The sequence below is a fragment of the Bos javanicus genome, chromosome X (genome assembly GCF_032452875.1).
Source record: "Bos javanicus breed banteng chromosome X, ARS-OSU_banteng_1.0, whole genome shotgun sequence".
NCBI classification, from domain to species: domain Eukaryota; kingdom Metazoa; phylum Chordata; class Mammalia; order Artiodactyla; family Bovidae; genus Bos; species Bos javanicus.
The window spans coordinates 35,740,930-35,762,114 of record NC_083897.1 but is presented as its reverse complement, the minus strand read 5'-3'; the positions used below and the strand labels follow the sequence as shown (position 1 = coordinate 35,762,114).

Below are 21,185 nucleotides of genomic sequence, written 5' to 3'. Positions count from 1 at the left end.
TGCAGGACGGCATTCTATTGCACCAAGTCTTAGCCTGGCTGTTGAAAGAATTTATGTTCAAACTGTGGCCCTTGCTCACCATACAGCTCCTGAGTTGGATGAAAACTTGTTTGAGTCCCATGAGGAATAGGCCCTTATCCCCCATAACTTGTTTTCTAATCCTCACTTTCTTTTTTTCCCATTTTCCCTATTATTTTAAAACATATAAGTATAAAAAATGTGCTTATGTTTGTTAAAAAAAAATAATCCTGCCTCAGTCCTGTATACCTTACTAATTCCCTTGAGAGTCTGATGAAGAAGAGAGCTTGGGAGAGACCTGGATAGGGGAAGTGGCATCGTGGCAGCACCAAGGGGGCCCCTGGGAGACCCTTCCAGGGCTCAGAGGAAGCTGAGCCAACATGGGAGCCTGGAAAGAGACCTTTCTGAAAGCCTGGAGAGGTTGTGGCAAGGATCTCTCACCCTGAGAGTTAGGGAAGATGTAAATGAGGAGGGAGACCATACCCCCCTTCTCTTACCCCATATCCCTTAAAGTAGTGGTATAGTTGGTGGGCAGCAAGTGATAATAGGACCATTCAAGGACCACAACTCTACTGGGGCCACAGGTCACTTCCAGAACCTGAGTTGTTGGCAAGAAATTAGCCAGCAGAGAAGAACTCGGAAGCTAAGGGCAGACCCCAGACATACTGTTAAAGGCACCCTTCTACCCACAACTACATTTTCTCTTTCTATGTGTACCTATGACAACACCAGCTCCCAGCCCCTTGAACAGATCACACCTGTTAGGTGTGAATGCACAGCTCTCCTGTTCTGCATTGGGTCACAAAGGATCACAGAGGAGAGAGATTAGGTTATTGTTCCTATTGCAACTCCGAGGTTTTCATCAAAAGGTGCTTGGCAGTGGCCACACTGACAAATGTGGGCCATAGTGATGAGCTTCTGCAGAATTAGCAGGATGTTTTCACGTGACTCTGCAGACTTTTTAAAACCCGATCACACCCTTCTTCTCAGCCTGACAGGGCAGGGCTTTCTTGCTTTTTTTATTCTGCACCTCTACATTGGCAAAGGAGGTTTTTTTTTTTTTTTTTTAAGTGTTCTTTATGAAACCCCCTGCAATAGAAATAAGTGTTCACATTGTATTTGACACCACAATGACTTGCCATGTTTTTAAATTTTTGTTTTAAATGATTTGAATGAGTTGTGCAAGAGCATAAAAAATTTCAACTGTGACATCACTATTTTCCTCCTCTTGAAAACCATGGATTCAGATGTCCTGGGGGATGAGGAAATGGATATGCAAAGCTGTGGGGAGGCAAAGGTGATGAATGGAAGGCAGCATTTTCCCGGACCCAGATGGAGGTCCCTCCCAACAGAACAAACAGGAAACGCAATGACTCATAAGCATATTTGCAATTATATATATTTATTTCCTCCTTTTGGCTATTTACAAACCTTTATTTCAGCATATTTTCAGAAACATGAAATTTTATGTTTCTTCATATTTTCCTTTTTAAAAGTGAGGACTGGTCAAGGTTTCTTTCATGCAAAAGTGTGCATTATGAGGACGAAGAGGGAACCAGGTCATCTTGAGCGATCTCTGCTGCTTTGGGCCCTTTTTCCAGTCAGACCATCCAGGACGCATGGCTCTTGGTCCTCTTCCTTTCTTGGTTTTCACTGCCTGGGCCTTGCACCACTCCTGAAGACCTGCATGTATGTGGCTTTGCTGTATTTCATCTGCTTCCAGAATGGCACTGCTTTGGCTGCCCTCTGAAGAATTCAGTTCTGCTAATGACTGCTGATGCTGGGGATGCAACCCAGCAAGATAGTGGATGCAAAGTCTTACGTATGTTGAGTCAATAGAGGTGACCCTGACCAACTGGGGGTATTTCATAATTAAAGTACATCAGGGAGACACTGTAACACCCTCCCCCCTCCCTACCCTGAAAACCCAACACTGATAACAGAGATTTCATACTGATCACAGGACATGATACAACAAACACAAACACACTGCACTTTCAGTGGGACAAGTCACGATTTCCTTTAGTGCTCATCACCACAGCAGGGTACCATGCAGGTGGATAGCTTAGTAAATGTATTCGTTATTTAATAGCTCAAAGGGTTAGCTCATTTATGTAAAGAATAAGGAAACCCCATTAGGAATGGCCACAGTCTCAGCAAAACTCAGCTCTAAATATGCAAAGACTTTGCAGCCTTGCTATTAACAAGATGACATGGATTGTAAAAATACATTTGACAAGCTCCAGTAAGATAACAGAGATCGATTGTTATCTCTGAAAAGGTGTTCCACAGTGGCAGATGGAATGGGCAAGAACTTGGTGGGAATCATGTCACATATCCCCCAACAAACTGACACCTTAAAGGCACAGAAGTCTCCTTCCCATGGTAGTGATGCAGAAGGGGTTTTAAGTGGAAAGTTAAAGGGAAAAGAAAGTGAAGGGAGGTAGAGTCAAGTCAGGGCTGCTCCATCCCAGACTAAGCTAGACCCTTCCCTCTGCCCAAGCTCCAAATTCTCTATCACCACAACACTCTGTGATTAGCTGGGCTGAGAAAGCCTCCATGGGCTGAGCCCAAGGAGTACTCTGCCAGATGCCCTGACTTCCAGAGTTACTTGATGTGAGGTGAGGAATTGGGAGGGGATGTAGGCAGCCAGCTGGAGGCAGTGAAGGGTGGGGCTCAATTGCAATGCAGACGATAGAACATGCACAGAAGAGGACAAGGGGAGATCTGGCAATGCACAGGCTAAAACGACCAAGTCAATGGCAAACTCAAACGTTTAAGTTTCTGGAAAGATGTCATTGCCAAACCTCTGCTTCACCTGGACACATACTCGCACACTGTGAGTCACAGTAGTTCAACTGCTCTCATTGCAGCACACTAGGGCCAGGTATTCTTTGTTAAGGTATAATAAGATCTAAGATCTATAAAGTACATGGATCTATGGAGATATTTACAACTGGGCTCTCTGCCCTTGCTCTGAAGCCTTCCTGAGCATTTCTGCCAGATACATCTTAAAGCCTTCTTTTTTTGTCCTCACTGCTCCAATCTATCTGTATGATCTCCCATCCCAAATGAACTGCCCGCCTCCTGCAGGGCTCAAAGGCACTCCTGGGTACTGGAAACCCCAATCAAAATCAACCAACCAATGTTTAAGCCCCAGAAAGCAAGCCTTTCAAATAGCCATGATGGGAGCTTCTGATGTGAGGTCACGGCTCATCCCCTCACCGCTCTGTGAGGGGTGTCCAAAAAGAAAGAGGCTATCTTAAACATTCTGGCAGCATCTTTCTTGTTTTTAGCTGTCTCACAAGATGTGTGTGTGTGTGTGTGTGTCTGTGTGTGTCTGTATGCAGATATGAGGGTAAACGTGTGATGCTGCATGTGAACATACATGTGTGTGGCTGTGTTTGTGGATTATCTGTGTGTGTATATATGTACAGACTGCTGAGCATTTCCTATGTCAAGGCACTAAATGATCACTTCCTGAGACTACATTCACATTTTCTGCCTCTTCCATCCAGGAGACAGGAGTATATGGGAACCGGGAGATCCTGCTCCCTGGGACAAGGGAATTGGAAAGAAACATTCAGTTAAGTAGCCTGGTCAGATATACCCACCCACCCCTGATGTGGGAAAAGACCAAGATAATTCTGGTGGTTCTAGAAGGGCCACCTACAGGGAATATATATGCTTTCAGGTGTATTTCCTTTCACACCCATTTCAGATAAATAAACATAGCTTATAAATACACATACATAAGTCATAAGTTTACACACTCTTTCATAGGGGTGCACACACATTTGCATCTACATGTTGTTATATCAACAATCTTAAACACACCAATATAGACTTACACTGACATACATAGAACTATACAGCTTCTCAAGTGATTGTATGTGCATGCAGAACTAAACTGATGCAGACACACACCCAGGTATACACAGAAACACAAATATAGGAACACAGTTAACAGTGTAAGTGGCTGAGGGGCTGCAGGAGAGGCTGCCTACATAGGAAGGAGGGACATCAGCTGAGTGTTTCACCAGTCTTGCTCCCCCACCTCCTGCATCAATGAAGTGGAGCTGCTTGGCAAGTTGGCCTGCAGCCTACTGCCCTCTTCCCTTAGGAGCCCACTGGGTAGGCAGTGCCCATGTTCAGTGTGCTCACTTCACACCTATGGGCTGGTCACTGGCTTCTTTCTGCAGCTCCAGGTGCTGTAGAATGAGGTCTGATGCCGGCACATAAGCAGAACCTGATGGAACAAACTGTTTTGTAAAAGAGAGGGGCAAGAGGGGAGAGCCTCAGCTGATAGAGTTAAGAGGACAAGAAGAAGGAAGAGCAAGTGGGATGACTCCACCCCTCATTGGATGCATGCCCTCAAGCATTGTACATAAATTCCATTTTTCCCCTCAGAACACTGGAGACAATGTGCTTTGCCTTCCCTGCCTGACAGGACTCTTGTGAGGGTTCGGCAATCTGATGTGTGGGTGAGCTTGTTGACACTTACTATGCACTAAACAAACAGAAATAATTATTATCTAGACTCACAACAGTTGTTCATCTGCTATTCTAGATTAGATGGTGAACTTTCCTAACCCTAGTCTTCATTCACCAAGTTCTTATACTGTGTCTAGTGATGATCAACTCAGAATCTGACCACAGATGTACTAAGTCCCTATCATCAAGCATTTTGAAGCAGAAACATACGCAAGAGAAGTTTAAATCCTTCCAAAGATGCTGGCTCAATCTGAGTGATCTCCAATCCAGCATCATCATGCTCTGCAAGCTCCTGCTGGAAGCACGCTCTGTCACTTATCCTGACATCTCACTCAGCACCCCTACCCACCCACCCTGCACCAGAACAGGGTACAAATGCAACAGGTTCAAAATGCAACAGAAAAAATAGTGGGGAAAAGGCACTTTCAGAATCCCCAAGTTCCCTAGAGCCACCGCCTGCACTTGCAAGAGATGGCTAGCCCTTCTACAACCCAGTCTGGCTTTCTCTTATGAAACCCTAAGCAGAGGGTGAGCAAGGACCATAATCACTAGGAAGGGGAAAAAAAAAAAAAAAAAAAAACAGAAGAAAAAACTAATGAAAAAGAAAATTCAACACTTCAGTGGGACAGAAAAGTCCCCAAAAATGTTTTTGTACACAGGGCTCAGATCCTTCCTGTCCTCCAATTTGGCTCCTCTCTGTCCTGTAAACATTTCCAGGTGGCTTTTCTGTCTTACTTAGGTGTTAGAAGTCATTGACAATGTGATAGTCTTCAGAAGGAAGGGAAATTCAGTGTGTTCTTTACCTCGAACTCCTCTTCAATCCCTTCCCTTCTGGCCAGAATACATCCTTTTCAACTACTTCTCACATCATATTTATAAAGAAAAAGGTGGAATGGACTCAAGTGCCTAATAACTATAATGTAAAATGAAGACAGAAAAGAAGGCAAAATGGAACAAAAAGGAACTACGAAAGGGGCACAGCACAGTGTCCCTGCCACTTGGGGACGCTAGGGAACTAATAGATATGATACACCCAGTACACAATGTTGAACACCACGAAGGCAAGAGGGAAGAGGAGCCGGCAGCATTGGTCAACCTTAGGAATGTAGTCAGGGTGAAAGAGATCGGAGGAGAACCCTTTACTGAAGGAGCAGCCAGGGCTTGGGGGGAAACTGTTATCAGACTCCGAGTTGCTCTCCTTGTCTCCATCAAAGTCCATAAAATCATCACTATGGAGGCTTCCGGTACCGTCAACTTTACGCTTGAGTTGCTCCTCAAGGTCAGGGTAGCCGCTCTCAACTATGACATCATCAGGTAAGCTATGGATATCACGAAGGGTGTTACAGATCTCCTGAAGCTCATAGGTTGCTTCTTGCACATGCCTCTGGCCATGGACAAGCAGACGCTTCTTGCTGGGGCCATTGTCTTCACTCTCATCGGAGTCAGAGCTCTCCTCAGGGTCTTCTTCTGGGTCATGGGTCTCAGCAAGGTTGCGGATTTCGGTGGGAACAACACTGTTATCAACATCAATACCATTAACTCGAATGCCGTCATCGTGCACCACCTGCTCTGAGGTGGACGGGAGATCACTCAGGCTTTCTGTGGTGGCCAGCGAGGCCCCATCAAAGAGAGAGGACAGCGAACTGAGGCTTTCTGAGGAGGCCAGTGGTGCCTCCTTTGTGAGGGAGGCCAAAGAGCCAAGACTTTCTGGGCTTGCTAGGCCGGCCCACCATGGGCTAGAGGGAGGAGAGTCAGTTTCATCTTCTAGGTGAACCTGGTCATTGAATGCTGTATGAACAATCACTTTTGGGGAGGGAGGAGAGGAAGGACTTTCCTCATCAGCACGATTGATGGGCTCGTCCACTGGGCAAACTGCCTCTTCTTCCCGGCGTCTCTTGTGCGCATGGTGCTGAGGAACAGGACCAAGAGGCTGTTAGCATATACAAGGCTGTTAGCATCGAGAGCTTATGCTGCCCACTCTGGAGTGCTGTGTAGTGAGCAGAGGCAAGACCTTCTCAGGCAGGTGGGTGTGGGCTCCCTGTGAAGCAGGGACACTAACACACTGCCAGCAGCAAAAGACTCAGCATGGCTTTTGGAGTCAGAAGAGCAAAGGAAGGAGAGGTAGGTCAGCCTCTCTGGTGTCTCTTCCTTGCAGCTTCCCTGTGTTCCCTTTGACCTTCTGGCTCCACGGCCTACCCTGTGAAGCATGCTGAGTAGACCAGATCTGAAGCCCAAAGGTCTGGGGAAGTTTATGTCTGCCACTTGTTAGCCTTGTGACCTTGGACAATAACTCAACCTATAAAGGAGTGATAATAAATTGTTCTACTTCTGTCTTATCTAGTGTGTGTGTGTGTGTGTGTGTGTGTGTGTGTTGTGTGAAGATGAAAGGAGCTAAGAAATACAAAAGGTTCAAGTGCTAATCTTTGGTTTAAGAGGTGCTCAAGGAAAGTGGATTGTCATTCAAAAAGCCAAACCTGCTCTGCCTCTCGGTAGCGGTAGCGCTCCATGACTCTTAGGGCTCTTCTGAGTTGCCTCTGAGAACGCCGGGATCCTCTTCGGTTGTAGAAAAGGTAGTTGATGTAGACATACTCCACCAAGGACAAGAACACGAAGAAGAAGCATACGACCATATAGATGTCGATGGCCTTGATACAGGAAAATTGGGGGAATTGATTCCGCAGATGTGAGTTGATGGAGTTCAGGATGAGCATTGAAGTCAAACCTATAAACAACACAGCACAGAGTTAGTCCCCTCAGGAGGCTGAAGTTCTTGCACAAGCCATCAGGCCCACATCCCACTGGAAGGGAGCAAAGGCCATCTCTGAGGTCAGGAGGGCCCTCAGCAAAAGGCATTTAGCTTTCCTGGCTTAAGACCTTGGCTCAATTGCCCTTTTAGCTTCTTCACCCCCATCTTTAGGCCCAGCCTGTACTTCAACAGTTCAGTGATTATTGTTCTTAGGGGCAAGTCAAGAATCTCCAGCCATGGTTCATAGTGAGTTACACATCAAGCCCCATTTTACCCTATGATGCTCCTTCCCTTTTTTGCCTCCTAGTATATAGGCTTTCCTGTAATCCATCTCTCAGAAGGTTTGGTGAGCACTAAAATATTGCACAAATATAAAGGTTTAGTGTACTGTGTGCTCCTAAAGAAGAAGGCTAACAAGTCTGCCCCAAAGATGGTGAAGGAGAAAGCAGACCAGAGTGTGGGATAGACAGGCATTCTGAAGAGTGGGACCAAATATATTTGGGAGCTTAGGCCCCTCCTTGGTACTGCTCAGAAGTCTTCAATGCTCCCCATTGTTTAGACATGAAGTTCCAACTGCTTAAAGTGGAATTTGAAGTTATTCCCAAGTCAGCCCAGGCTTTCTTCCTGATACTCTCCCCACTTCTCCAGTTTGTGCCCCAGGTGAAAGTGTGAAAGTTCCTCAGTTATGTCCAACTCTTTGCGCCCCCATGGATTATACAGTCTGTGGTATTTTCCAGACTAGAATACTGGAGTGGGTAGCCTTTCCCTTCTCCAGGGGATCTTCCCAACCCAGGGATCAAACCCAGGTCTTTCACATCGCGGGAAGATTCTTCACCAGCTAAGCCACAAGGGAAGCCCAAGAATACTGGAGTGGGTAGTCTATCCCTTCTCCAGAGGATCTTCCTGACCTAGGAATCAAACTGGGGTCTTCTGCATTGCAGGCAGATTCTTTACCAACTGAGCTACCAGGGAAGCCCTAAGTACCCTTCAATTTACCCTTTACCTGTAATCAAGCTACTTCCTCTTTCAGGGAATTCTGCGACTTATATCTCTGCCTCCTGGAAGTCTTCAAAACCCAGGTTGAGCAGTACTTTTCTACTGCAGTTATAGCCAAGAAGACCCAGGTCATTTCTTCTTCTGGACTCTGACTGTGTGTATCTCAGCCTTTTATTAGACATTTGTCAAGGGCAGTTCATCTAGAAGCCCTCTGCTGCTTCACAGGCATTTTGATATGCTTCTTAATCAGTGTTTATTGTGTTCCATTTCTAATGTAAATTTGTGACTTATCCATTCATTTATGTATCTAGCAAATAGAAATTCTGATAGTTTGGACTGAACATATCAAGATCCCAACCCTGATGTTTTTTTGCATCTGTATCCAATGTTGGTCTCTCTGCTGGGGGTTGGCTGGGCACCTGTACAGATGCCTGTTAGTCAGGCCCCATCTTGTTCCCTTGCCTGTGCAGTCACACACTGCTCCTTACTCTCAGCTTTTTTCTGAGCAAGATGAGCCAAGTTCTTTCCTGAAATGGGGACAGGACTTACCGACTGTCACCCTGGCTGCAGAAGATTCATAGTTCATCCAAAATGATATCCAAGAAACAACAGTGGTAAGGACGCTGGGCCAATAGATCTGCACAAGGTAACTGGTGACTTCCCTTTTGACCAGGAACCTCAGGATCAGGCGCACATAGGAACCTGGCCAGGAGACAGACTGATATTAGGGTGGCAGGGCTGAGGGGATATTCAGGGTGAAGTACAGGATGGTTGAGGGGAAACCAATGGCCACTTCAGCCTCTACTATCCCAGCCTGGGCAGTCTGCAGACCTGACCCTTTTTGCTGCCTTAAGGCCAGTGACGATGGCACATATTAGTAGGCCCATGTGGCACAGCAAGTCTGCTATCTCTTCCTTCCTTCCTCAGTTGCTCCATGTCCACTGAAGTTGAAATGGGAGAGAGAGCAGATATTTCAAAGGTGCCACAGATGGAGCAGCTGGCCCTGAAAGGAGGCCTGTGGAGTGTCAAACACAGCCAAGTGCTGCTGCACTCATTTCCTCACTGGCAGAATGTAAGCCTCTGGGACTTCCTGAAGGGGGCTTTGCAAGGTGTCTAGAACAAGAAGAGAATAGGAAAGAAAGCAGAAGATTCTAGAGGTCAAAGGCAGAGGTCACCAGGAGTTCCCTAGCATACAAAAGAGACAATAGACAGGAGAGAAGGAAGGGGTCAGACCCACCTGTGTAGAAAAACACCTCTTTGGTACTGATCGTCTTTCCCAGGAAGCTGAACTGAGGGATGTGAAGCTTCTCTGTCCCCTGGACGGCATTCCCACTGCCTTCCCAGTAGAGCAGGATGTCGTCAACTGTGTAGCCATCTACAGGGGCGAAGCGAGCAGAGTCAAAGGAAGCAGGCACAGGTACTTTCATACCAGAGGAGTTTGTGAAAACCAAAGGATAGCTGGAACCTGCAGTTTGCAGTTTTGTGGGTCTGATCCTGGGGCAGCGGGGCACATGAAAAGAGAACTTTCAGTCTGGAGTTTCTTATCCAGGAAGGAAAGCAGAGTAGACAGATGTGCCATGAGCTTGTGCACAAATTCCCCGAGCATGGCACATTCCCATATGGGACTATTTCATCCAAAGGCCACCTTCTCCCAGATGCCATATATATATACACCCCTGTCTGTCTGTCCATCTGTCTGTTTATCTATCTATCTACCTAGAAAAGGTGGGGAGGGAGTAGGGGACATATGCAGTCCCTCTCACTGTCAAGTGCACCCTTGGTTTCCTCATGGCCCCACACCCAGGAAGGGAAGAAGGGGCCGTGGGAGACAAACGTACAGCTCTCCACCTCCAGCTTGCAGGTCTGCTTGTCCAGAGGGAATTTTTCCAGATTCATGGAACAAGCTGCTGTGGTGGTGAGCCTGCAAAGGAAAAGCAAAAGAAAGAGGAAAATGAGTCCAGCCCAGGCAAGTAACTGTTCCTTAGAAAACTGCAGGGCTGGAGTGGGGACAGGTACCCCAAGGACTGGCCCACACTACCTACATTAAAGTTGGGTTCTCCTTTTCCTTTCTTGTTTCCTTCTCTCTCTTCCCCTCTATTCCTTCCCTCCAGAGGAAAGATGAGTTACAGTAAAGATGAGTTGTGTAAGGAGGAGAGAGGAAATCTATATGTGACAAAGAAACCAAAAAGTGGTGTAGGACTAATAGAGATGAGGACAGATGTATGGCATGTCAGAAAACCTTGGGGTGTCAGAATGGGAAGGACCCTGGAGGAAACTGAATGCAGCGTCGGAAAGGGGACTTTCTCGCTGAAGAAGCAGCAAGCCTGATAGGAAACCACGACACTGAAGCAGCTGAAGTGCTAGATCTGATTATGTGGTGTGCACACACTGATGTGAGCAGCGACCCAGACACACCTTTGGCTATGAGAACTGCCCCTGCAGCACATCCATCTCTGTGCATCTGCTTATGAGTGTCCTAGGGCTTAGCAAATGCCAGTGAGTGTAAATGGGCAGGAGGGATTAATATCTCTGAGGTTAGCTATGGAATGAGGCTTCAATTGCCATGTGGGAAGTCCTATAGAAGAATCTGAGGAGGGATCTTGGAAGACCTGGGGCCATGGGAGAAGGGACCAGTGGGGAAGAGGATTTACAAAAGCTTTCTGCAACCCCAGCTGGGAGCCTCTGGGCCTCTCTTTGTCCTGCTCTTCCCAGGTGCCACGCTTGTCTCTTTCAACTCTTAAAGTGATTTCCATTTTGTACAGTAGGTGGTGTGTGTGTGTGTGTGTGTGTGTGTGTGTGTGAAAGAGCTATACCCTAGTAGCTACCTGTTGTAGAAATTTTCTGAGATAAATTTATCTCTTACACTTGTCCTGCAAGATGGTTTGTAAGAGATGAGGCTGTGAGAAGGGCTTTGGTGACCATCTATTATGTTACAAATATACCAGCAGGGCGGTCCAGTGTGCATACATTCTGTTTGTACAAAGCTATAGGCAGTAGATGCACAAATGAGCACCCCTGGGCTCCCTGGATGCTGCATAATATATGACCAAAGGCAGAGATCAGTCCTGCCAGGGCGATCCTCAGGTCCCTGGGGAACTCACCGTATGCCATACCGCACAGTTCCATCTGGGTGAAGCTGAAACACGCGGTTTTCCACAGTTGCATCATGAACAAATGCCTCCTTGCTATTTAGAAAGTAGCAGTCAGGGACCCACAACTTCTCAAACAGTCGATAGTCCAGGGTCAAGTTCAGGTTGGTCTCATGATACGCTAAACGTGGATCTTTCCAGGTCTGATGAAAAAACATCGTAATGGTATAGTCCTGAGGAGAGAAAGATAAATCCCAGTTGTAAGTGGGATTGTTCAGCTTTTGGTCCTCTGAGTTTGTGTGTGTGTGTGTGTGTGTGTGCATGCAGGTATATGAAATTTATCCTAAATATAGACAAGTAATGAAACATGTAAGAATGTTCAATGTTAGGGATAATAAAATGAGCTCCATATAATTAAAATTCAGGTTAAGAAATACAATGTTCCCAATAACTTTCAAGCTTCAGTGTATCCCCTGCAGATCATATTTCCCACATCTCCCAGCAGCAATGCATTATCTTAACTTTTAATGGTAATAATTTTGCTTTTTACATTTTTTCTCCATGTTTTCCTAAGTTTTATTGCCTATGCATTTCTAAGAAATGTATTGCTTACTTGGACTTATTTAAAATTTTTTTTCTGAAAGAAATCACACTCTCTGTGTTCATAGCTTGCTTCTTTCACTCAACATTGTGCTTGTGTGTTTGTTCAGCTTGATGTTGATAATTAAAATTCGTTCACTTGTATTGCTGGATAATATTGCCTTATATGAATATACTATGTATATTACTATGTGATGACACCATACATACCAAAATCACAATGAAATAAGAACTATGAAGCCAAAGTTCCAGTTTATATCCCCACTAACTGCAGATGAGAGTTCCCAATGCTCCTACCTTGCCAATATTGGTTTTGTCTGACTTTTGACTTTTTGCTGGTGCAGCAGGTATGTAATGGGTTCTCACTGTGGTCTTATTTTGCATTTCACTGAATAATAATAAAGTCAAATATCATTTCATAAGTTTATCTGCTACTTGGATTTCTTCACAAAAGTGAAATTCCTGTTTGTATTTTCTGATCATTTTTCTATTGTTTTAAAATATTCTTATTAATTCGCAGGAATTATGTGTATTTTCAATACCAGTCATTTGTGTTGCAAATATCATAGTCCAATCTGAGTTTTCCTTTCAAACTTTTCATACTGGTTTTGTTTCTTTTACAAAGCTGAAGTGCCAAAAGTTTTGGCTAAAGAGAATATTATTATAGTTGAAGTTACCAGTATTTATTTTTATAATATGTGTTTTCTGTGTCTTTTTAAAAAAACTCCTTACCTATCTCAAAGACACTAAAACAATATCTTATATTTTAAAAGCTTCATAGGTCTTCCACTTTTAGATCTATAATACATCTGGATTTATTTTTCATTTCAGGTGGTTGTAGTTTCTGAAACCTATTATGTTCCTCCATGTGGGCTCTGCTGCAGGTCACAACAACAGGAGTTCGCTTATGACCCTGCTCCTTGTCTCATGTACCTGGTCCCCCTCCCCAAGGCTGGAGCTGACACACTTACCATAGTCACTTCTGAGATCTGTTCAATACTGGAGACATAGATAGACACTCCCACTGGCACAGGGGTGCCTACAATACAGGAAGACACTATTACATTCAGGGTAGGAAAAAGGGTAAAAAACTGCCTGAGTTTGAACCTCATTTTGGCACTTACTAGCTGTGTGACCTTGAAAAAGTTACCTAACCTCTCTGAGCCTCAGTTTCCTCAGAATGGGGATAATGATAGTACTTAGCTCATAGTTAATGCAAGCCAAGCACTTAGAGAAGGGCTTAGCTCACAGTATGCTGAAAAGAAAGGGTCAGGCCAAAATAAAGAAAAAATAAGGGGATGAAGCATTCTTTTTCTTTTTTTTTTTTTTTAGCATTCTTTTTCTAAATGTTTTCTGGATAAAAACTCAAGAACAATGAAACCCAAAACGAGATATATGCTGTGCATGAGCATATTTGTGTGAGTTCATGTGAATGTGTCTATGTGTGAGTGAATGTGTGTCTTCGTGTGAATGAAGAATAAATGTGTGAGCTGTGTGCATGAGTGGATGTGATCATGTTCACAGACATGAGTAAATCTGTGCATGTGTTCATGTGCAGGTGAATGTGCCAGTGTGCACATGAATGTATGTGAGCATGCCTGTGTGTGAGAAAAATGCATGAGTGTATTTGTGTACTTGAATGTGTTGTGTGGGAATAAATATGTGAACATGTGCATGTATGTAGGAATGTTGTATGGGAGTGAATTATAAGTATGTTCCTGTACAAATGAATGTTTGTATGTTCATGTATGAGAGAATGTATGACTGTGAATGTACGTGAGCTTGTTAGTGTACAAGGCAATGTGTGAACATGGGTGTGTTTGTGAGCTTGTTTGTGTGTGAGTTAATTTGTAGGTGTGTTTGTATATGTGTGCATGTTAATGCATGAAAATATTCATGTGTGAGTGAATTCATGAATGTTGTTTGTGAGCATGATTGTGTGTGAGTGAATGTGTGAGCACATTTCTGGGTGAAAGAATGTGTGAGTACATGCATGTATTTGCATACATCATGTGGGAGTGACTATGTAGGTTGTTTGTGTGAGCCTGTTCACTTGTTAATATATTTGTGAGCATGTCCATGTGTGAGTGAATGCATGATTATGTTTGCGTGTGAAAAGTTGTGTTTGGGAATGTAAGTGAATTTATGGGTATGTGACTGTATGTGTGAGTGAGCATGCTCATTGTGTGTATATGTGAATACATTTGTGCATGTGACTTTGTTCATATGCAAGTGAAAAGTGTGATAAGTGATTATGCTTCTACACTCACACTCATCACACTTATGAGTGTATAAGTGTGAGTTTATGTATGCATGTTGATGTGCTTGAGAAAACATTTGAACATGTCCAAGTGAGTATAGTTGAATGTGTGAGTGTTTGTGACTGTGTTTGTGTGTGAGTGAACGTGCAATTATGTTGATGTGCAAGTGAACCCATGAGCATATTCATCTGTGTTAGTGTGTCACTATACACCTATGAGTGAATGTGTGAGCATGTTCCTATGTGAATGTGTTTGTGAGTTGGTAAAAATTTGGACATGTTTGTGTGTGAACATGTGTGAATGTGAGTGTCTTCATGTATATGAATGTCAAACCATGTGTGAATATGTGTCTATGTGTGAGTGAATGAGTGATTTTGAGTGTGTTCATGTGAATGAGTACATATGTGAGGGTGTTTGTATGTATTAATATGTAACTGTGATTGAATCCGTGTATGTGTGTGTCTATGTTTCTGCCTCCTGGCTTTCTTTTTCAGGACTAGGTGTTAGCACTGCCCATTCCAATGTGATAATGAATGTGCAAATATGTCATAACCAAAAAGTACTGTAGAAAAAAACATTTTTATTGTTTCCTCATTGACTCAGGACCCCCTCCACCTGGCTCCACAGCTGAACCATTATTCTACGTGTATTATATCACACTGCTGTTATGGAAACAAGAGTGAGGCTTCCAATTAAGCCTGCTGGCTTCACTGCAGGCTGACTGCCTAGAAACTAATCTAGAAAGTGCTACTGGGAATCCATGTATGAATGGCATCTGAGAAGTAAATGGGACTCTGTGTGAGGGCATAACCAACTCCAGCATTCAGGGCTATTGTGAATGATACCTGGCAAAGTGCTTGTAGTGATAGGGGTTTCTAGAAAGGCAGTTTTTCTTTATTATAGCCTTTCAGGCTCTCTGCATGCCTTTAGAGGAGGATGAAAGCTGTGTTAGGAAGGCAACAAGCCCCAGAAGGGCGGGGCAGCCATCCCCTTAGCTAGCTCACTCTAGTGTCAAACCTGTAATCCTGGACCATTCTGTATCACTCAGGCAATCCCATCCTTTACAGCAGAATCCAGGGGATCTGAACCCTAAAGTGCCAGGGCTCTGCTTTGTCCAAAGGCTCCCAGTTAAAGGGGCAAGTGGGAACGTGCAGTCCACATTCCCCTCAGCAAGCCATGAGTCCTGGCCCAGGAGTGTGACCTGAAGGAAGGGGACCTGAGATCTTTTTTAAATTTATCCACATAGAGGGAATACCTTATGGGCAAGCAGTGGTCATAATGAGAGCTTAACTAAGATACCACACCCCTACAAGCATAACAGAGGGGAACAAGAAGCTTCCAGATAAGGTGTCTAAATGCTATCTTTGGGGTGATGGTCTCAGCCTCATATCCCATTGCTGTCCCTCCTGATGGACTCAAGAAGGCAGAAAAAGTGGGAGGGGGGGTGAGCACTTCCGTCCCTCTTGGAAACTTTGCAACCCGAACTCTACTTCCTCTCTAGTATCCATCAGAGTACCAGAGGAAGAGGAGGTAACTGAAGGAGTGCTGAAGGTGGTCCATTTATCCTTTGCTCCACACCTATGTCATGCCAAGTGACAGGCTAAGCGAAGCTGTTAGGGACCTGCTTCTGCAGCACTATGGAGACCCACTTCTCTTGCTCAGAAAGAAGCAGCTTTGTTAACTTTCTCTGGCCCTTCCTATGCCTCCTCTTCATCTTCCTTCTCTTCTCAAGGAAGTAACATCTCCCATTTGAAGCTAACCACAGTTGGGTCATATCTGTGCATGTGTGCCGGTGTGCGAAGCCCTGAAACTCTACTTAACTTCAGAATCTGACTTTGTGTACAGCAGGAGTGCTGGGTTACCCCCATCCCTAAACTTCCTGGCCTTGCTCTCCCATGATTGCCCCCTCCCTCCCATAAAAGAGCCCCAGACTTGGAGCCTGTAGTGCCTCCCTCTGTCTAAATGCTAGAAGGTTCTGCCTTGTCCTTGTCCTCCCACCTTCATCTACTCTTTGGCCAAACTGGGGGCCAAGCTGCTATCAGACTCCCCAGGTCTGCATGTCCATGAAGCTTAGTGTAATCCAGGAGGTTAGACATCAGGTGTAAACAAATCCAGGTTAGCTCAAAATATGGCGGTGAGGTGCCTTGAAGATCTGTGGGTCAGGAGCACCTGACAACCCCCAGAGGTTGGTCCTTGCTCTGTTCCCTCCCCCTGGCCCTGTATGCCTGCAGAGATGGCAACCTGAAGCAGTGGGGAGAATGTGCTTGATGTACTTGAATGGCTGCTGGTCAGCCTTTGCTGAAAACATGAGAACGATGAATGGAGGAAAAAAAAAAAATGCAACAGCTACATTCTTGACACCTGACATTCATTGCTTGGTGCAACTGGTCCAGTGGGGTGCTGGCTGTGCCCTAGCACTTGCCTTCTGTCCAGTCCACTCCAACTTCCCAGTCCCTAGTGTACACTCACCTTGGATCCGAGGGCTGCACCGCCTTCTGCCCTCACACTTGAAGGAAGCAAAGCAGCAAAGAGGATACCAGTCAAGTGCCTCGCCCCCAAACCTTAGGGTGCCGAGCAACCAACTCAGTCTTCGAGGTAGCTCCTAGGCAGATCGCAGAGCCCCTAGTGGTCCACCACAAAGGCAATTGCTAACAGCTGTGTGCCCTCGAGGGTGGAGGTATTGTGTATTCAGAAGACCTCTATTCATACAAATGTGCTAATGTGAACGTTAGCATCCATTAACCCTTTAGAATGGGTGTCTAGTTCTACCACCTGCAGGAAGGGAAGTGCTTTCTCTGACTTATCCACCTTGCTTTTTGGCTCTTTCCTATTTTCCTTTGAGCCAAAATGTGACTAATGTCTATTTAAGGCACCCCTCCTCTTGTCTGTACTTGGTCTAGGTTTCCTGGGCATCCCCTCAGCCAGAGAATGCTATTCCTATTCCGTGCGGTCCAGGTAGGTGCCTGTCACTTTGTGCTGTGAGATGGCCCATCTCCCTTTCCAAAGCGGGGCGGGGTGGGGGGGGGGGTGAGGGGCTAGGCAACAACAACAGGAGAAATTGATGTATTGGAGTTTGTTACTTCAGTTTCTTTGTCATTTCTCATCTCTGTGCTTGAGATCTGAGGCCTATAGATTTTACTTAGCAGATAAGGCTATCAGAAGTTCCTAAGGTAATCAGGTGGGATTCATATGAAGTCCCATGCTGACTGCAGTGTGTGCAATAAACTGAACTTGGTGGGAGCTGAAGGCTTGGGTAGGGTGAGCAGAGGCAGCAGAACCTGGGACCCAGGTGTACGAAGTAAACTAGGCAGAGAAGACCATGCCCTTAGTTTTCAACTGGCTGAATGGGGGTAAGTGCCCAGGGTTCAAAGAATGTGTGCACAAGTGGAACGTGTGTCCTCCCCACAGATGGAGCAGAGAACTCCAGCCGGAGAAGCACACCCGGGGTGACGAGTGCTTCTGCGGCCCAGGCAATGTGCTTCATTATCAGGCCTATGTACAGGAGCGTGGAGGGGGCAGAGAAGTGGGAGAAATGCCGGCAGAAGAGCCACAGGCCTGGGACTTGGGGCCTGGGAATGCTCTGCTGGGGTCTCTGGAGGGTCAGGAAGGGGGGTCTGCAGAGGCAGAAGAGGCCAGTCCAGAGGAGTGCCCCTGGTCAGCTCACTGGGTGGGGCTGGCTTGCTGTGTCTCAGCTCTAGTACCTGGACGTGTCTTACCTCCAAAATTGGGCCTCAGACGGCTATCATAGTTCGACAGCACCCTGTCCAAAATCTTGTGAACTGTAGCTTCATTTGCACAATTTTTGCTGGAACAGAGAAGACATTGGTAGGTATTGGTCATCAGTGAATGCTGCATCACTTCTCAGAAAACAAACAGCAAACAGCACCCCTGGCATCAACTCGCCAGGCCTTCTCTCCGCCCGCACACACGCAGACACGTGCAGTTATTGATGCAGACATGTGCATCATACATGTACACATGTCTCCCCACTCCCTTCCCTTCCTCCAGTGAGTCAGCCAGAAGCACAGCAGTGACGCAGACTCCTCTTTCCCCCTCCCCCTCCACAGCTTTTATCCAAAGGGTGGGGCATAAAGGCTGGCTTCTTGTTACCAGGCAGAATTGGGGGGATGGGGGGAAACTGTAGGGGAAGTGGAGAGGAGAGGGTGTGGGCAGGCGTGAGCGCTCACAGAAACATATTACCTCAAGCCCCCTAAGGAGCCCCACCTTACCATGGGCCTGGATGCACGTTACCTCCTCAGTACCTCCATGAGCTGAGCCCACCAGCCTGCATCCTCCACCTCACTCACATTTCCCCTACCTAGGCTGGGGCTGGCATTTTGCTATCACGTCTATGTGAATCATGTTCTTGTGCACCTGTTTCCAAGACTTGGCATGTGACATATGGCACAGAGAGAGCCTTGCTCATGTAGCAGAGATTTATGAGCCTCGTCAGTCAAACCATTTCTGATCTTTGGGTTTCAGAGCCATCCTCAAAAACACATGCATTTTTGGAGCAGGCATCTCTTTGGCTAAGCGTGTGTTTCCAGCCTAGACGTGTTTTGGGTGAGCACATGTAAATGGACCCAGAGAGCTGGCCTTTCCAGAAGTCTCTGATGCACCCTTTCAATTCACATAGTCCTTCACTGGGGCCTCTTTTCCCCCAAAGGGGCTTGTGAATGAGAATAGGCCCTGGAATCACTATAACTCTTAGTGACTATAACGCAGTGACTATGGAATGTCAGCCCCTGCAGATCTCATGTGTGTGTGTGTGTGTGTGTGTGTGTTCACTAGCGCAATCTGGTATCTTGGGTTGAGGACATTGCAGAGCTTTCTGCTGGAACCTTGCCCAACTATCCCCCTCCCCTTTTTCCTCATACATGTTATTTTCTGGTTTGCCATTTGAAAAATTATTCTCAATTATCTTTTTTAAAAATCTCAATTATCTTTAATGAGAAAATTTCAAAGTGTTCACATGAATGATTTCCAAATTAAAGCAATGCATTTCTGTGTTTTAAGGACCACACGCACTACCCATATGCCAGTGTTCAGGATCTGTGGCCATCACAAACACATTTCTGTGTGATCTCCACGTAAAGGCTGACTGTTTAACATCTCTTCAGATATTTGCAGACCCAAACAAACTTGAAATCAAACATCAAATTTTCAAATGTTTAATTGGAGTCACTACAAAATTGCACCCATCTCAGGCCACATGGTTATATGTTATACAGCCACCGATCGCACTATCTGCGGCATCGGAAAAGGTCCCTCACTGCTCAACACACACATTCACGAATACACGCACGCGCCTCAGGGAATAGAGAAAAAAATCCGGACTCAAACAGGTGTCTCCACAGTTTTGTGAATTTCCCATCACCCTGTACTCCCACCCTCAATCCTACAAGTGCCAAAGGGTGTGACTGGGAAAAGCTGACAGGGGCTTTGGTCCCTGGAGATGGATGGCAGATCTTGGGGGGAGGCCATCCTTCCCCCCAAACCCCGGGGCTGCAGTTAACAGGTGTGCTGAAGCACCAGGTCTCTATGTAGAACGGTCGCCCCTACTCTCAGCCCACCACCCTCCAGGGATCTGGAGGCTGGGCCGGCACGCCAGGGATCGGCGAGCCCAGGTCCAAGTCTTCCCCAGCCCGCTCCGTCCAAGAGGTCCGAGGCTGCCGCCGGTCCTCTCCTGTCGCCGCCATGCCCCACCTGGCGGCTCCCGCTTACCAGTCGAAGAGGTTCAGGACGACTTCGGGCACGGTGGAAGAGAGCTCTACGTGGAATTTCGGGGTGGAACTGAGGTCACTGCCCTCCGCGAGCCAGGTTCTGATGAGCAGCAGAAACACAGCGGCTCGCAGCATCCCTCGGATGCTCATGGCTGCGCACTCCAGGGCTTTGGAGGGCGCGAGAGGCTGCGGTTAGCCGCCGCCGCCGCCGCCGGGGAATGGGACCGAGCGAGCGAGGACAGTGCGGGGCGAGAGGGAGCTGGGGGTCGCGATGAGTCGCCTCTAAGGAGACTGCAGCGAGAGTTTAGGGAGCAGGGGGCGCAGGAGTCGGACTGGAGTCCAGAAGCCGGGTTAGTGCCCGACCAGGAGCCTTAGGACGAGCCCGGCGGCTGCAAGGTGCGCTCCGTCTGCGGCCGCTCCAGGCTGCGACTGGGCACCCAGCCCGGCGTCCGCTGGCTCCGCCCACTCCGACGGGCGCGCTAGTCGAACCAATCCGGCAGGTGCCAGAAGCCGCACAAAAAAGGCGCGCGCTCCGGCCTCCGCCCGCAGTCGGCTCACCGCCCGGCCCCCCGCCCCTTCAGGCCTCCGCAGTCTCGCCCCGCCAGTCACAGACAAGGGCGGGGCCGGCCCGGGGGAGGGGAGGAGCGTCGCTGCCGGAGGGCTGAAAGCTCGTCCTCAGCCAGGCACCCGATGGGTCGTGTTTTCTCTCGGAAAAAAAAAAAAAAAAAATTCAAAATATGCGTGTCGTTTGGAAGACTGTGTGCCCAAGAGTTTTGTTTTTCGCGGTCAAGGTAGTGAAGGAATTGGCTCTTTCTGAATGTACTTTCTGACAGGGCTGCACACTTCTGGGTCCCCAGGACAGAAATCTGGGAACTGGAAGTGTTCACCGAGCCAGGGCCGGCACCGTGGAAGGGGAAGGAGGCAAGGGTCAGTGTTTCAAGGGATTGAATCCTTGGAGAGCCGGCGACTCCGATGCTCCTGCATTTTGGGCCCATCAGGTGGAAAAGCCAGGAATTTTGACTAGAGGGCTCTTACTCTTTCCACTACCTCACTGTCCTACGAAACAAAAGGCTCTCAGAGGATAGGAAAATTCTTCCATCCCAATCCCTTCTGTTCTTCCTATCTCAGATCCTTGAAAAAACAAGTTCAGAAAGACGTCCTTCAGAGCCGTGTACCAGGCGGGTAATTCCTAAGGCATGCCATTGAGAAGGGTTGCAATGAACATGGATGGATTCACTCATGGTTCACTCATGGTTAG

At 46.7% G+C, this 21,185-nt stretch overlaps 1 protein-coding gene across 1 annotated transcript; it reads right to left on the bottom strand.

The window, feature by feature from the left end:
- Positions 1-4,908: 4,908 nt before the first annotated feature.
- GABRQ (gamma-aminobutyric acid type A receptor subunit theta) lies at positions 4,909-20,485 on the bottom strand. Its single transcript, XM_061408862.1, has 9 exons — positions 19,929-20,485; positions 17,921-18,009; positions 12,915-12,982; positions 11,356-11,576; positions 10,093-10,175; positions 9,492-9,629; positions 8,804-8,956; positions 6,998-7,234; positions 4,909-6,318 (listed from the first exon to the last, which is right to left on the bottom strand). Exons 1-9 carry the CDS (start codon positions 20,075-20,077, stop codon positions 5,528-5,530), a joined length of 1,929 nt encoding a protein of 642 aa, XP_061264846.1. The 5' UTR covers positions 20,078-20,485; the 3' UTR covers positions 4,909-5,527.
- Between the last annotated feature and the right edge of the window lie 700 nt (positions 20,486-21,185).

What these genes read in the sequence shown, in the direction of transcription:
- GABRQ (XM_061408862.1), bottom strand. Translation starts at nt 20,077, where the DNA reads ATGAGCATCCGAGGGATGCTGCGAGCCGCTGTGTTTCTGCTGCTCATC. An exon ending in AGATCTCAGAAGTGACTATG is followed by an intron (nt 11,577 to 12,914) that starts GTAAGTGTGTCA and finishes TTCTCTCCTCAG; the next exon opens with GACTATACCATTACGATGTT. An exon ending in GGAGCGCTACCGCTACCGAG is followed by an intron (nt 6,319 to 6,997) that starts AGGCAGAGCAGG and finishes CTCCCTCCCCAA; the next exon opens with AAGTGATTGTTCATACAGCA.